General features: G+C 41.0%; 1 protein-coding gene across 24 annotated transcripts in view; it reads right to left on the bottom strand.

Annotated features, from left to right (window-relative positions):
• The window catches only part of LOC105494777 (microtubule actin crosslinking factor 1), a 390378-nt gene that overhangs the window by 186212 nt on the left and 187451 nt on the right, over window positions 1-16715 (bottom strand). For all 24 annotated transcript variants that reach the window (XM_071095727.1, XM_071095735.1, XM_071095721.1 and 21 more), the window contains 8 exons: window positions 12944-13072; window positions 12132-12209; window positions 11360-11521; window positions 9588-9692; window positions 8857-8952; window positions 7113-7238; window positions 4521-4673; window positions 2166-2320 (listed from right to left, as the gene is read on the bottom strand). In XM_071095727.1, coding sequence (XP_070951828.1) covers window positions 2166-2320; window positions 4521-4673; window positions 7113-7238; window positions 8857-8952; window positions 9588-9692; window positions 11360-11521; window positions 12132-12209; window positions 12944-13072 — 1004 coding nt within the window. The remainder of the gene's footprint in view (window positions 1-2165; window positions 2321-4520; window positions 4674-7112; window positions 7239-8856; window positions 8953-9587; window positions 9693-11359; window positions 11522-12131; window positions 12210-12943; window positions 13073-16715) is intronic.

The following is a 16715-nucleotide window of genomic DNA, read 5'->3' on the forward strand; positions in this document are numbered from 1 at the left end:
AAGTTAATAGATAATTTCTGAAGTTGAAAACAAACAAGGAAATAGCAGGAAAAAATTACATTCAGAAATGTGGGTTTATAACCCAGCAAAATCTGCTGAAAACAGTTGACTCTGGAAAGTGGAACTTTGGGACAGGAGAGGTGATAGCTAATATTTATTATAATAAACTTTATAGTATAACCCAGCTTTCTAAAATATGTACATAAACATATATATGTTACATAAACATATATATATTTTATATATATAAATATATATATATATATATATGTATTTTTTTTTTTGAGACAGAGTCTCACTCTGTCACCCAGGCTGGAGTGCAGTGGCGCAATCTCGGCTTACTGCAACCTCCACACCCTGGGTTCAAGCAATTCTCCTGCCTCAGCCTCCTAAGTAGCTGGGACCACAATTGTGCACCGCCATGCCAGGCTAATTGTCTGTATTTTTAGTAGAGACGGAGTTTCACCATGTTGCTCAGGCTGGTCTCGAACTCCTGACCTCAAGTAATCCAAAAACCTCAGCCTCTCAAAGTGCTGGGATTACAAGCATAAGCCACGGTGCCCGGCCCATAAATTACTTTTAAAAAAATTAAAGAAAATTTAGCTGCCATAAAAAAAAAAAAAAAAATTCGGAGTCTCAGGCAGAGAGAGTCATGGCAGGACAAGCATTTAGAAAGTTTCTTCCACTCAGGCCGGGTGCAGTGGCTCATGCCTGTAATCCCAGCACTTTGGGAGGCCGAGGCAGGCGGATCACGAGGTCAGGAGATCAAGACCATCCTGGCTAAAATGGTGAAATCCTGTCTCTACTAAAAATACAAAAACTTTAGCCGGGCATGGTGGTGGGCGCCTGTAGTCTCAGCTATTCAGGAGGCTGAGGCAGGAGAATGGCATGAACCCGGGAGGCGGAGCTTGCAATGAGCCGAGATCACACCACGGCACTCCAGCCTGGGCAACAGAGCAAGGCTCCATCTTAAAAAAAAAAAAAAAGTTTGAAAGGAGTGCTGCTGAAACTGTAACCAAAGGAGGCGTTATGCTTCCAGAAAAATCTTAAGGAAAAGTATTTCAAGCAACAGTAGTTGCTGTTGGGTCAGGTTCTAAAGGAAAGGGTGGAGAGATTCAACCAGTTAGCATGAAAGTTGGAGATAAAGTTCTTCTCCCAGAATATGGAGGCACCAAAGTAGTTCTAGATGACAAGGATTATTTCCTATTTAAAGACGATGACATTCTTGGAAAGTACGTAGAGTGAAATAAGTCACTATTGAAATGGCATCAACGTGAAGCTGGCCATTCCACTGAAGTTCTGAAATCTTTCATCATGTAAATAATTTCCATATCTCTCTTTTATAATAAACTAATGATAACTAATGACCCCCCCAAAAAATCAACCTTTTTTTTTTTTTGAGATGGAGTCTCCCTCTGTCGCTTAGGCTGGAGTGCAGTGGCGCAATCTCGGTTCAAGCGATTCTCCGATTCTACTGCCTCAGCCTCCCGAGTAGCTGGGATTACAGGCAACTGCCATCATGCCTGGCTTTTTTTTTTTTTTAATGTATTTTTAGTAGAAACGGGGTTTCACCATGTTGGCCAGGCTGGTCTTGAACTCCTGACCTCAAATGATCTGCCTGCCTCGGCCTCCCAAAGTGCTGGGATTACAGGAATGCGCCACTCTGCCCAGCCCAATCTTTTTTTTTGGAGACAGAGTCTCGCTCTGTCGCCCAGGCAGCTGGAGTGCAGTGGTGTGATCTCAGCTGACTGCAAACTCCGCGTCCTGGGTTCAAGTGATTCTCATGCCTAAGTCTCCCGAGTAGCTGGGACTACAAGCACGCGCCACCACGTCCAGCTAATTTTTGTATTTTTAGTAGAGACGGGTTTTACCATGTTGGCCAGGCTGGTAAAAAAAAAATCAATCTTTTGAGAGTAAGCTATTTATAAGCAAGAGTTCTTTAAAAAAGAAATATCACTGAATATACTCTAGTTGAACAGAAATATTTATTGAAGATCTACTATGTGGCTGGCAGTAGGAGACTTGATATCTCCAATGAGAAGCCTCTCCCAGGAGGAACTTTACAACTGTGTGCAAGAAGATCACAAATGCACACTCATCCCTCCATTGGTTCACCGAGGCCAACAGCAGAGGTGGGTGTACCAGTGGCAGCTGAGCCAAGTTACCTGCTGGCCATCTCAATGGCATCCTTATTGGGTGGGGGAATGAGGAAGCAGACTGATGGCACCATTGCCTCATTCCCTGTGGGGCTGATCACTTTCCATTTGGTCCGCTGAGAATTATCTTCTAGCACACATTCATCATTTTTGCAAATAGTAATCTGAAGAGATAAATTTACCAGTTATTGCTAATGGATAAAGCAACAACCCATTATTACCTGGTGCCTCATCCCAAAACTATCAAATCCTTAAGAAAAAAATCTGCTTAAGAAAATTTCTGCTATCACTTAGTAAGGGCTTCTCATTTTTGCCAAAAGATAATGGGTATAAATCTACAACACAGGAAAAACTGTGACACCAAATAAATCAAGGAAACAAATATGTATTAAATACATGTTACATGTCAAGTAACCCAGAATATGAAAATTATAATAAGATTATAAAGGCTCAAGAGTGATCTCAGCACAAAAATCTACTAGAGTAAAAACTAATGGAACGTGAATAATCAAAACATTGTTTTTATGATATTTCCTCTCCCCCCTTCCTATACCACCCAAACCCCTGAAAACGTTTAAGCATTTTGGAATTATCAAGTCTTTCTCTTGAGAGACAAGTGATCAAGATTATTATCCCTAACTTATAGGCAGAAATATCGAGACACACAAAAGTGCAGTCCCATTTTTAAATTTTTATTTTTTTTCCATTTTTTAATTAATTCATTCTTTTGTATAATATGTATTTCTTGAGCGTCTACTCTGTGCTAGGACACTGGAGATAAAGACAGTATAATTGGCCAGGCACAGCAGCTCACATCTATAATCCCAGCACTTCTGAAGGCTAAGGTAGGCAGGCCGCTTGAACCCAGGAGTTCAAGACCAGCCTAGGTAACATAGTAAAACCTCATCTCTATAAAAAATACAAAAATCAGCTGGGTATAGTAGTGCATGCCTGTAGTCCCAGCTACTCGGGAGGCTGAGGTGGGAGGATCACCTGAGCCTGAGGAGGTCAAGGCTGCAGTGAGCCATGATAGTGCCACTGCACTCCAGCCTGGGCACAGAGTGGGACACTATCACAAAACATAAATAAATAAATAAAAAGGTACAGTGGTAAGCAGACAAACATAGTCTGTATTTCCACATATTCTGGTGGTGTATGTAGTTATAATACTGTGTGACAAATGCAATTTACCAGGGAATAAAGGATATGACCCAGTCTTGGCTAGAGGGGTAAAGACAGATTACTCAAGAACTTAAAGCCACCTTAAGGAGTTTAGGCTTTTTCCCAAGAGCAATGAGTAATTATTATAAGATTTAAGCATAGGATTGTAATTTAAAGAAAAAAAAAAAAAGGCTAAGCCCGGTGGCTCATGCCTGTAATCCCAGCACTTTGGGAGGCTGAGGTGGGCAGATCACGAGGTCAGGAGATCAAGAACATCCTGGCTAACATGGTGAAACCCCATCTCTACTAAAGATACAAAAAATTAGCTGGGAGTGATGGCATATGCCTGTAGTCCCAGCTACTTGGGAGGCTGAGGCAGGAGAATTGCTTGAACCCAGGGAGCGGAGGTTGCAGTGAGCTGAGATGGTGCCACTGCATTCCAGCCTGGGCCACAGAGCAAGATTCCATCTCAAAAAAAAAAAAAAAAAAAAAAAAAAAAAAAAAAGAACATGCTGGTGGTAGGATCCTTTGTGCACTAAATGGGGAGGCTGATACAATAATCCAAGTGAAATAAACTTATGCCTTTTATTTTTTCTGAGACAGGGTTTTACTCCTGTAACCCAGGCTGGGGTGCAAATGGCACGATCCTGGCTCACTGCAACCTCCGCTTCCTGGGCTCAAGCGATTCTTATAGAGACATAATTTCACCATGTTGCCCAAGCTGGTCTCAAACTCCTGAGTTCAAGTGATCCACGCGCCTCGGCCTCCTAAAGCGCTGGAATTACAGGCATGAGCCACTGCACCCAGCTGCTTATGCTTTTAGGGAAATATTAGCAGGGACAGAAAAAGTATGTTTAAGGGATATTTACAAATTAGTACAAACTTGATGGTTCTATTAGCTGTGGAGGATAAGAGGGGTGGGCGAGTCAAGGATATTTCCCAGGTGCTACAAAGTACCATCTCTGTCAACACTTAGGCAACTGAGTAGATAATGATGCCAATCACTGAGGCAGGGAGCAGGTCAAGATTATAGGATTGAAGTTTTTAGTTTTTTTTTTTTTAAATGATAGGAGAGATTTCAGCATGTTTAAATTTTAAAAACTCTGTAATTTGATCTTTCCTTATCATCATAACCCTAACTGAAGGCTTCCCTTCTTTCTTCCTTCCCTCTGTGTCCCAGAAGTACCCTTTCTACCTCCTCACCTCGATCTGCCGATAGTCACAGATGGCCTTAACAGAAATGGTGCTCTTTAACAAATGGTCTGGACTGCGTGGTTTTAGCTGAACAATGGTTTTTGATCTCCCGACAAGACTGGCAACGGAACTCTTGGACTGTATAAGCTGCTCCTTTTCATCCTACAAAATGAGAAGAAAAACAAAATGACATTAATGTTGCTACTCAGGGTGACTAAGTTAACAAAGAAAACTGAATACTCCACTCCCTCAGAGAATGTCATCTCTCAGTTAAGTAGGGATGGTTGGTGGAGCCATCTTAAAGACTTACACAAGGATAAAGAAAAAAGGAGAGAATGTTTCTGTCTTCTACCAAGTGCTTTTGCACTCAAACTTTGCAGCTTTCTCCCTGTGCCACTTTCTATGAACCATAAAATCACATGCAAAAACCAAAATAAAAACAAATACTTCTAGCTTCCAAATACAGCTATATAGCTAATAAAAAATTTATCTAAACATGATTCAGAGAACATGAAAGTTAAAATCAATAATAGGTATATTATTATTAGTCAGTTTCTCACTGATATAAACCAGTTCTTCCCTTTTTGCTTAGGAGAAGCTAGTTATACTTATTTAAATTTTTAAAAATAATTTTATCTCCCAAGCTCTACTCTAAATATTTTATTTTCCTAAATTGAGTCAAGCTTTCTTGAGAAAGATCTTAGCTCTTCAACCAACAATGCTGTTGGTGAAGGTATCATGACAAATGATTTAGGGTTTACCTCTCAGTATTTGCTGTGCTATATTCACATAAATTTGATTGGTTAGAAAGAAGTATCATGCAAAATTGAAACTCTCAAATCTCTGCAAATCCAATAATCTTAAAAACGAATAAACTTCTTGTTAACAAAATTGGTAGTAAACCATTACCAATTCCATTAAAGAGTAAAAGATAAACTTTATCCATTAACCCAGATGTTTCAAGCCCATTTTGAGGTGTAAAAGTCTCCCCAGAAGATGGCTTTCTTAGGATGGATGTAGATGCGATGAGAGTAAAGAGTTAATAATGTTAGGAAATGCCATTAAAGAACTAAGAATATGCAAGTAAAGAAAAAGAAATGCTTAAATAAACTACCTGTGCCTGTCCCCGGGAGCATGATTGGAAGAAATACAACTTTAACTTATTAGTTAAGAAAGAGGAATGGAATATATCAGGGAGACAGCCACATTTCCATACTTGAGAGCTGGTCTACCCATTTCAGTTTCCTTGAAATAAGATGTCAATTTCTGTCTAACCCACAGCCAAACAGCTCAAGCTCCAGAGACCAAGTGCTCAGCGTGGTAAAAGTTCTGAAAAGAACCAGAAGCCAGGACAGATGCTCCCGAACCTGACGGACAAGCTGAGGAGCAGACCCAGGTGACTCCATGCCCCGATGACGCCGCCAACCCGATGACCCTGACCTGGAGAGGAGGGAACAGAGCAGCGACCCTCGAGAAGAGAAGATATGACAACCATTGCAGAGGAGTTACCCTACGACAGAAGGTACTCTGTGGGAGGGAGGAGATAATAGCCAAGGATTATATTCCTCCTTCATACTTGTAGTACCTCTGAGAGAGATATTTTATAGACAACATCTGAAAAGTCAGGTTTTCATCCTTCATTCCAAATTAAATTAACAGACTATTTGCCCAGGTGAATGTAAAACCACTCATAGGTTTACAATACCTGAAAGTGTAAAAAAATAAAAATAAAAAAACCTTATATTCACAAATGCTCAAATCTTACCCACTAAAAAAAAATGAACTGTTTTGGGTTATTCTAGGTCTCTTATTTAGACTTTTCTATTGAAATGCGAGGTTCCCCTTGCTTCTCACAAAGGAAAAGTAAGTTCCTTATTACATATACATTTCTATCTTAATTTGAGATGTAGCTTGAGCCTTGTCTTGCCAACTCTGTGTAATATACATTCACTAAACACAAGTAGTCTTTCTGCTAATTACCAGCACTCCTGAAGAAATAATTCATTGGAGAAAATGAATATAAAATTGATTTGAACTAAATACTGAATATAAAACTATTTCTTAAAAATTAATATTGCTTCATAAATAACTGCACAAATATTACATTACATGTTTCTTTGAATTAAAATCAATTTTAATTATCATTCAAAAGAAAACTACCAAGGAGGAAAATTTTGACTTAGGTGTATTTCTTTTTTTTTTTTTTAGTTCTTTTTTTGCATAAGAGAGTAACAAAGAATTTGATAAACTAATCCCCTTCAACCTTTTTTTCATGCTCAACACCTCATCCTTGGCTCCAACTATTACATTAAAACAGGAAAAATGCAAGGAAAGTATAAGGAGCTCAAAGTGGCTCAGAGGAGAAGACTAGGCCTTTACTTCAATAACATACCCAAAGAAATCTTATTAGCAACTTCTTTAAAAGAAAAGGAAAAAAGGAAAGAGACAGAACCACATCGATTAAACTCTATTTGAATGTAAGCCAAACTTTATTACAACAACGGCCCACTGCCCTGGAGCTTTCAAGGATATAAACAGCAGCAGCTGATATGGTTTACGCTCTTTCCCAGAAGTAATCATCCCCACTGAGGCAACACCCACCATGGAGTCCTGGAGCAGGTCTTCAAGGCGGGATAAGCTGGTGTTGTGGTCACAGGAATATTTTCGTTTAATGGAATCTTGGAGGTTCCTCAAGAATGACTCCAGCTCTCGTGCATCACTGAAGAACTATGGGAATACAAAGGAAGGATGCCTTCTGCTCAAAACATCAGAACACCCGGAATGTTAACTGAGAAAGAACAATTTTACTACGCAGAGCTTAGCAAAGCTGATTACACCCTACTGGATTAGTGAGAGTTCATTACAAGGACCACTGAAAAATAAACCGAAGGGCTTAAAAAGCCATGCAGCAAAATATTAGTGTTGACTACCCCAAACCCTACCCTATAGAAAAGTTAGTTGTTTCACCCCCTCAGAAATCACTGCTCTTTCCTCTTGACTTCTGGCTAGGTACAGCATTTGGCTGTGGGGTGTATTTCATGAAAAACCTAAGGTTGAGTGATCAAATGTTTCAATTCATGTTATGAAATAATCAGGGAGACTATTTAATTTAGGGCAAAAGGCCGGGCATGGTGGCTCATGCCTGTAATCCCAGCTATTTGGGAGGCTGAGGTGGGCGGATCATGAGGTCAGGAGATCAAGGTCTTCTTGGCTAACATGGTGAAACCCCGTCTCTACTAAAAAAAAAAAAAAAAAAAAATTAGCTGGGCGTGGTGGCGGGCGCCTGTAGTCACAGCTACTCAGGAGGCTAAGGCAGGAGAATGGCGTGAACCCGGGAGGCAGAGTTTGTAGTGAGCCGAGATCGCGCCACTGCACTCCAGCCTGGGCGACAGAGTGAGGCTCCGTCTCAAAAAAAAAAAAAAAATTAGGGCAAAAACAGAGATAATGGCTTATTTCCTCCTCCCACCTCACCTGAAAATAAGCAGTACTTTTTTTTTTTTTTAAGACACTTGCTCTGTCACCCAGGCTGGAGTGCAGTGGTGTGATCTTGGCTCACGGCAACCTCTGCCTCCCAGGTTCAAGTACTTCTCCTGCTTCAGCTTCCCAAGTAGCTGGGACTACAGATGTGTACTACCACACCCAGCTAATTTTTGTATTTTTAATAGAGAAGGGGTTTCACCATGTTGGCCAGGCTGGTCTTGAACTCCTGACCTTAAGTGATCTGCCTGCCTTGGCCTCCCAAAGTGCTAGGATTACAGGCATGAGTCACTGCGCCCAGCCAGCAGTACATTCTTTCATGTTCTGACAGATGGAAAAAAGAAAAAAAAGATCATGATATTTTACAGCTCCTCCCATCAAGAGGTGGAGTCTATTTCTCCTCAACTTGAAGTTAGGCATAGCCACACGTCTGGCTTTAACCAAAGGCACATTAATAAATGTGACAGAAGCAGGAAAAAAGGGCTTGTACTCTAGGACTTGCTCTCTCTTTCTGCTTGTGAAACACAGCCACATTGTGAAGAAAGCTGCTGGATGCTAGAGACACACGGCTTGGTGCTCCAGCACCTAGCCAACTCTTGGACATGAGCAATGCCATTTGGGACCAACCAGCCCCCAGCCTGTCTGCAGCCATGAGTAAGACAGGCAAGATAAGATGAACCACTTCGCAAAGCCCTGCCAAAAGTGCTCAGCTACTGAATCACGAGCTATCTAAATGACTATTGTTTTAAGCAACTAAATTTTAAGGTGGTGGTTTATACAGCAAACGCACACTAATGCAGATGTGTTTGTAACCTCACCTTCAACATACATATGTACACACACACACAAACACAGAAATCCATCATACCTGAAAATAAGCAGTATTCTCTTTCACATGCTGCTCAACACACAGGCACAGCTGCTTCATCCACTGCAACTGGGACTGGACAGCAGCACTATAAGCCTGCAATAAACAAGCACACAGACAGAAGGGCATGAGTTTAACAGACTCAATATATATATGTGCAATACTATTTTCCAAGTACAACTCTGCTAATGATAGAGAAGCCAACAGAAAAGATGTGGAGATACTTGACTGGCATCTGCTCAATGCTTCCCATGTGTAAGAAGTGTTCCTTTAATCCAAAATGGTTTTGTTAGAGGGGGTTACATAGAAAAGGCCTCTTCCACACTCAGTTGTAAGTAAATGATCCAGGCAGCAAAACCCAGGCATAAATTCCTCCAGAATTCTTCCACTGTTTCTCTTCTTTTGGCAAAGGCACCACATCAACAAGAGTCAAGTCAGGATCTGTCTGGACAGTTACTTGAAGAAATACAGTCCAAGTCCGCTTTTCCTCTGAAAGCTGGGAGCCAATGTACCTTCTATCGTTTCTCTCAGTAGTCTCCTTAGACTAACAGAAATGTTTGCAGGCTTTTGAGGGATACAGGAACAGTCAGGAATGAAAACAGAGAAGACCCAAGACAAATGATCCCTGACACTTCCTCCAAGTCTTTCAGTTGAACAAAGTCTCTAATTTGAACACTTTTGTAACAACAACCTCTCAGCATTTGACCTCCACATATTCTCGAGTCACACACCTCCACTGTCTGCTTGGCTGGGTGGTTCTCAAGTGAAAGTAGTTCTGCTGTATCTTGTAGAGAACGAAACACATCCTGTTTCTCCTCCAGTTCCATTGTCAACTCCTGAAAATTGAATTCAATTTTACAGAATAAGTGCTCTTGGCAGTGGGTAGTGGCTAGCATAAATAAAAGCTGTGTTCCCTCCCTTATTTTTTTTTTTTTTTTTTTTTGAGACAGAGTCTTGCTCTGTCTCCCAGGCTGGAGTGCAGTGGCGCAATCTTGGCTCACTGCAAGCTCCGCCTCCCGGGTTCACGCCATTCTCCTGCCTCAGCCTCCCAAGTAGCTGGGACTATAGTTGCCCACCACCACGCCTGGCTGATTTTTTGTATTTTTAGTAGAGACAGGGTTTCACCATGTTAGCCAGGATGGTTTCGATCTCCTGACCTCGTGATCTGCCCGCCTCGGCCTCCCAAAGTGCTGGGATTACAGTTGTGAGCCACCACGCCCGGCCTTCCCTCCCCTATTTTAAAGGAACCTACAATATAGAATTGGTGGCAAAATGAGATGTATAAACAGTGCATGCCAGAGGATTGCAGAGAAGGGCACAAACACTGGAATTACTGGAAAATATTCACAAAGGACATGGGACCTGACCCAGATGTGAGTAAAATGCGGGAACACAGAATGAGCATTGGACCACAGAAAGGAGATAACTTGTCTGGAGTGGACAGTTCCTGCACATCAGCACCCACACCAGTACATGACACACCAGGACATGGGTATCAGTGACTGGCTGGCTTTGCTTAGAGTATTCAGCCTACAATGCTCTCTACTGACTAAATTCTATTAACTGCAGGACCCAAGTTAAATGCCAGCTCTTCTGTGAAGCTGGATACTGATCCTTACTATGCTTTCAGAGCACTTTCTTTATATCTCTGTTATAGCCTAATTTCAGTTCTCACATAGCCTGTTTATTGTATTATAGTATGCATTCTTCCTTCGAAAGTATCTAAAGTGCGTGTTAAAAACAAAAACAAGAAACTCCCTATTTGCATAGTTTACAAAATCTTTAAAAATCTTCTGAGTGTGAAAATACTAAAAGTAGCAAAAAATAATCCTAACTTGTCTACATCTTTCAGTGAAAAGAATAAAAAGCAGTGTCCTATTGTCCAATGTTAAATTTCCCTTCCCATTTTACAAACAAAGAGATTGAAACAAAAAAGTTAATAAATGAATAAAGGAGAATTCAGAAATTTATGGAAAGTCCAGAGTATATCCCAGTTAAATAATACTATACTAAATGCTTTGTCTAGGTTAGCTTATTAAATCTTAATCTTTTATACAACCCTTTGGGAATACGTGCTATTAGGGAAGGGGATAGCTTCGAAGTGGTGCTATTATCTCATTTTATGGAGGTCCAGAGAGATCAAATGACTTCCCAAGGTTATAGAGCTAGTTAGTGGAAGAATAAGAATTTGAACTTAGGTACTCCAAAGCCTATAATCTTAACCACAAAGCTGTATTGCTTCTGAAATGACTCAATTTACAGATTGCTGCTGTATTCACCCAAGACACTGCCATTCTAAATGCATTCTAGATAAATTAATTCTAAGGTTCTACTGTCCCTCTCTCCATTTACACTTCTCACATGCATGGATGCACTGAGTAGGGCCCCTATTTCTATCTAGCAGAATGCAACTCCAGCCACCCAAGCTTTCAGCAGACTAGCCCCTGTCTCCTTCTGCTGCTGTTAAATAAATATTACAGGCCTGCTGCTGTGCTAGACTCACAGAGAAGTAATTTCTCTTGGCTGAGATATTGGAATTGTTGTCACTCCAGTCATATGCTAGTTCCTCCTCCTCCTTCTCATTCAACCAGATCAACTCAGCTGTAGCTCTGGAAACAAATTTATGTAGGCTCTGAAGGTGCCTCATCCGGAAGCTAGAAGTTTCCTAGACAAAGCAAGGATTATAAGGTTAGACTGCTAGCCTTTGTGTAGAAGATAGCACATTTGCATCAAAGTAGAGAATAACTCAGGAAATGAATTTGCTTTTAATCTCTGGATTTTTCCCTATGGATTCAAGTTTTGTACAAGTTTGATATAAGACTCCCAGAACTCTTGTCAATCCTAAGTAGAAGACAGAATTCATAAGGCCTTTGTGGTGCTCCCTGGATAAAGAATGGTCCTGGGCTGTCCTACTCTGGACACTCTTGATAAACAGGGATGAAAAACAATAGATCAGAGGGAAAGTCCCCTCTCTACAATCTCAAACTTTTAGTTTTGGTCTCTCAAAGTGCATATAGCCACAGGTTTGCTGAAGCACAATACCTAGGATAGGTTATATTTATTTAAAACTTTTAAGAACAGTAGCTTCTGACCCGTTAAGAAAACTGAGAAAATGTTATAATACATATGAATAAGTGCATAGTAAATGGCATAACCTAATAAACAGAAAACCAAAACAGGGCCAAACCAGGAGATTTCTGAATTAGGTAAGAGAATTGATTGGGAGACACCAGACTCTGTATGAGCAGAACATAAGAGAATCGGCAGAAACTTACCTTCAATTTACAATACTGTGTCTCCAGCTTTCCAAGAGTTTCAGCATAGCTGGTACGGAAATTCTGGGACATCTTTCCCTGATTAGAAAAGAACGAAATAAAAATACATTAGAGAAAGAGTAAGTAAACTATGTGTTATGGTTGCAACTATGCAAATATTATTTCTAGATAGAGATATGGATTGGTTGCTCTAAGAAAACAGAAGCTTGCACAACAAATTTCTGAGTCATATTTTATAGCTTGGAGCAGCACTAAGCGGGCAACAGTTGAGCAGGGTAATTACAAACAACAGACCTCACTATCCCGTGTTTCCAGCAATTCTGGTAGCTAGCTTCTAAGCAAAACCAATGCCTGATGATTCCCACTCAATTGTTTTTTTGAAGGGAAGAGTTGAAATATAAAATGGGAAGATAGAACAGAGACTGAAGGAGAGAGAAAACTGTGTCAATAGTTTCTCTATACCAGCTCTCAACTGCAGGCAGATGGGGAAGCAAAAAGTGCCTGAATTTATAGAGGCAGAGGGCTTGAGTTTGGATCTGCATCCACTACTTACTAATTCTGACCTCTCAGCTTCTAGTATCACTTTTCTTTTTAGTAAAAAGGGGTTAATAAAAATACTTTTCTCACAAGTTTATTTCAAAGATTAACAGAAACACTTCATGTGAAAAGGGAATTTGTCATAAACCACTCTTCATCATCATTATTCTATTCCAGAGCACCCTCGTACTTCGATACAGCTTTACCGTGTGCACCGTCCTTTCATCCGTTCCATCCACGTACCTCCTGTAATGTGGATTCTGAAGGCTACGCACCTCATACAACCTGGCCTCCTTGACACTTGAGCCCAGCTCTTCTACACTGGTATGGATGTGCTGCTGCGTTTCTAACTGCAACTCCACACTAGGCAGGTCATTGCCCCACTCTGCTCGTTCCAGTTTCATCTGAAAAAGAAAAAACATATACCACATAATTTACTGAATGGCTTGGTAGGAAAATGGTCAGAATCAACGTTTGGACAAGGAAGCAAGGGGTAGAGGACTGAGCAAAAGACATCTAGGCCATCTCCTTCAATCTACAGCCTCTTACAAAAAAATTACGCCATCATCACCGCTAAGGAGCAGGAGAGCAGAGCTCACCAATTATACAATAGAGCAGCTTTTCCTGCTGCATTATTAGTATACATTCCTAGAGCAATCAACCAGAAGGGAAAGGGAACTTCACAGGCTTAAAATGCTTAACTTTACACTTTAGGCATTTCTCTTTATGGAGTCTTTTAATTTCACAATCATAACTGATATAACAAAGAAGTATCTGAAAATATTTAGCTTCATTCATGACGTCAACTACTGGCCAATGGAAGATAATTTCAAAACAGTTTATTTTGGGATATTTTTATTTATTGCTACATAGGGAATATATTATGTGGACATAGGAAGAATTTAATATAAAACAAAAGGGTTAGAAAGATAAAGGCAATATCAAATTTGAACCACTATCATAGAACACATGTAAATAGGGCCCCTTGGAACTGCAGAATACAGTAGTCTTGCTTAAACTTAAGAGTTATGATTGCCGGGCACAGTGGCTCATGCCTGTGATCCCAGCACTTTGGGGGGCTGAGGTGGGTGGATCACCTGAGGTCAGGAGTTCAAGACCAGCGTGGTCAACATGGTGAAACCCCATCTCTACTAAAAATACAAAAATTAGCCAGGCGTGGTGTTGGGCACCTGTAATCCCAGCTACTCGGGAGGCTGAGGCAGGAGAATTGCTTGGCTTGAACCCAGGAGGCAGAGATTGCAATGAGTGGAGATCGTGCCACTGCACTCCAGCCTGGGTGACAGAGTGAGACTCTGTCTCCAAAAAAAAAAAAAAAAAAAAGGTTGAGGCCAGCGCAATGGCTCACGCCTGTAATCCCAGCACTTTGGGAGGCCAAGGTGGGCAGATCACCTGAGGGTCAGGAGTTCGAGACCAGCCTGGCTAACACAGTGAAACCCTGTTTCTACTTCAAAAAAAAAAAAAAAAATTAGCTGGGCATGGTGGCACATGCCTGTAATCCCAGCTACTAGGGAGGCTGAGGCAGGAGAATCGCTTGAACCCTGGAGGCAGAGGTTGCAGTGAGCTGAGATTGCACTATTGCACTCCAGCTTAGGCAACAAGAGTGAAATTCCATCTCAAAAAGAAAAAAAGTTATGATCAACAACAAAAAATGAAGAATAAACTCCTCTGTTAATGAGAGAATTAAAAAAAAAAAAAAAAAAAAAACAGATTTACCCTATAAAAAATACAAGACATTCTTCACAGAAATAGAAAAAACAATTCTAAAATTTATATGGAACCACAAAAGACCCAAAATAGTCAAAGCTATCCTGAGCAAAAAGAACAAAACCAGAGGAATCACATTACTTGACTTCAAACTATACTACAGAGCTATAGTAACCAAAACAGCATAGTACTAGCCTAGAAATGGACACATAGACCAACGGAACAGAATACAGAACCCAGAAACAAATCCATACACCTACAATGAACTCATTTTCAACAAAGGTGCCAAGAACATACACTGGGGTAAGGACAGTCTCTTCGATTAATTGTGCTGGGAAAACTGGATATCGGTATGTAGAAGAATGAAACTTGACCCGTCCCTTGTCATATACAAAAATCAAATCAAAATGGATTAACACCTTAAACTATGAAACTACTACAAGAAAATACCGGAAACACTTTCCAAGACACTGGTCTAGGAAAAAATTTCTTGAGTAATACCACACAAACACAGGCAACCAAAGCTAAAATGAACAAATAGGATTACATCAAGTTAAAAAGCTACTGCACAGTGAATCAACAAAGGAAAGGGACAGGCTGGGCATGGTGGTTCACGCCTGCAATCCCAGCACTTTGGGAGGCCAAGGCAGGTGGATCACCTGAGGTCAGGAGTTTGAGACCAGCCTGGCCAACATGGTGAAATCCCATCTCTACTAAAAATACAAAATTAGCTGGGTATAGTGGCGCGTGCCTGTAATCCCAGCTACTTGGGAGGCTGAGGCATAAGAATTGCTTAGAATCCAGAGATTGCAGTGAGTCAAGACTGCGCCATTGCACTCCAGCCTGGGAGACAGAATGAGACTCTGTCTCAAAAAAAAAAGGCGGGGGGACAACCCACAGAATGGGATAAAATGTTTGCAAACTACTCATCTGACAAGGGATTAATAACTGGAATATATAAGGAGCTCAAACAACTCTACTGGAAAAAAAAATCTAATAATCCAATTAAAAATGAGCAAAAGATTTGAATCGACATATCTCAAAAGAAGACACACAAATGGCAAACAAGCATATAAAAAGGTGCTCAACATCACTGATTATCAGAGAAATGCAAATCAAAACTACACTGTGATATCATCTCACCCCACTTAAAATGGGTTTTATCCAAAAGACAGGCAATATACAAATGCTGGTGAGGATATGGAGAAAGCCTTCTATGCTGTTGGTGGGAATGTAAATTACTACAACCACTATGGAGAACAGTTTGGAGATTCCTCAGATCACTAACAATAGAGCTACCGTATGATCTAGCAATCCCACTACTGGGTGTATACTCAAAAGAAAGGAAATCAGTGTATCAAAGAGATCTGCATTTTCACATGTTTGTTGCACCACTATTCACAATAGCCAGAATTTGGAAGCAACCTAAGTGTCCATCACAGATGAATGGAGAAAGAAAATGTGGTACTTAAACACAATGGAGTACTATTCAATCATAAAAAAGAATGAGAACCTGTCATTTGCAACAATATGGATGGAACTAGAGGTTATTATGTTAAGTGAAATATGCTAGGCACAGAAAGACAAACATCGCATGTTCTCACTTAGTTGTGGGATGTATAAATCAAAACAGGCTGGGAAGAGTAGTACGGGGTCAGAGGGAGGTGGGGATGATTAATGGGTACAAAAAAAAATAGTTAAAGAATGAATACTACCTAGCATCTGATAGAGCAACAGGATGACTACAGTCAAAATAATTTACTTGTACATTTTTTTGTTTCAACTTTTATTTTTGAGATGGGGTACTGCTCTGTTGCCCAGGCTGGAGCGCAGCAGTGCTATCTTGGCTCGCTGCAACCTCTGCCTCCCAGGCTCAAGTGATCCTCCCACCTCAACCTCCCAAGTAGCTGGGACCACAGGTGTGCGCCATCATTCCTGGTTAATTTTCCATAGAGATGGGGTTTCGCCTGTTACCCAGACTGGTCTTGAACTCCTGGACTCACACAATCCGCCCACCTCGGCCTCCCAAAGTGCTAGGATTATAGGTGTGAGCCACCGCATCCAGTCTATACTTTTTTTTTTTTGAGATGGAGTCTCGCTCTGTCACCCAGGCTGGAGTGCAGTGGCGCCATCTCGGCTCACTGCAAGCTCCACCTCCCTGGTTCACGCCATTCTTCTGCCTCAGCCTCCTGAGAAGCTGGGACTACAGGCACCTGCCACCACTTCTGGCTAATTTTTTATATTTTTAGTAGAGATAGGGTTTCACCGTGTAGCCAGGACGGTCCTGATCTCCTGACCTCGTGATCTGCCCACCCAGGCCTC

The sequence above is a fragment of the Macaca nemestrina genome, chromosome 1 (assembly GCF_043159975.1).
Source record: "Macaca nemestrina isolate mMacNem1 chromosome 1, mMacNem.hap1, whole genome shotgun sequence".
Taxonomy (NCBI): domain Eukaryota; kingdom Metazoa; phylum Chordata; class Mammalia; order Primates; family Cercopithecidae; genus Macaca; species Macaca nemestrina.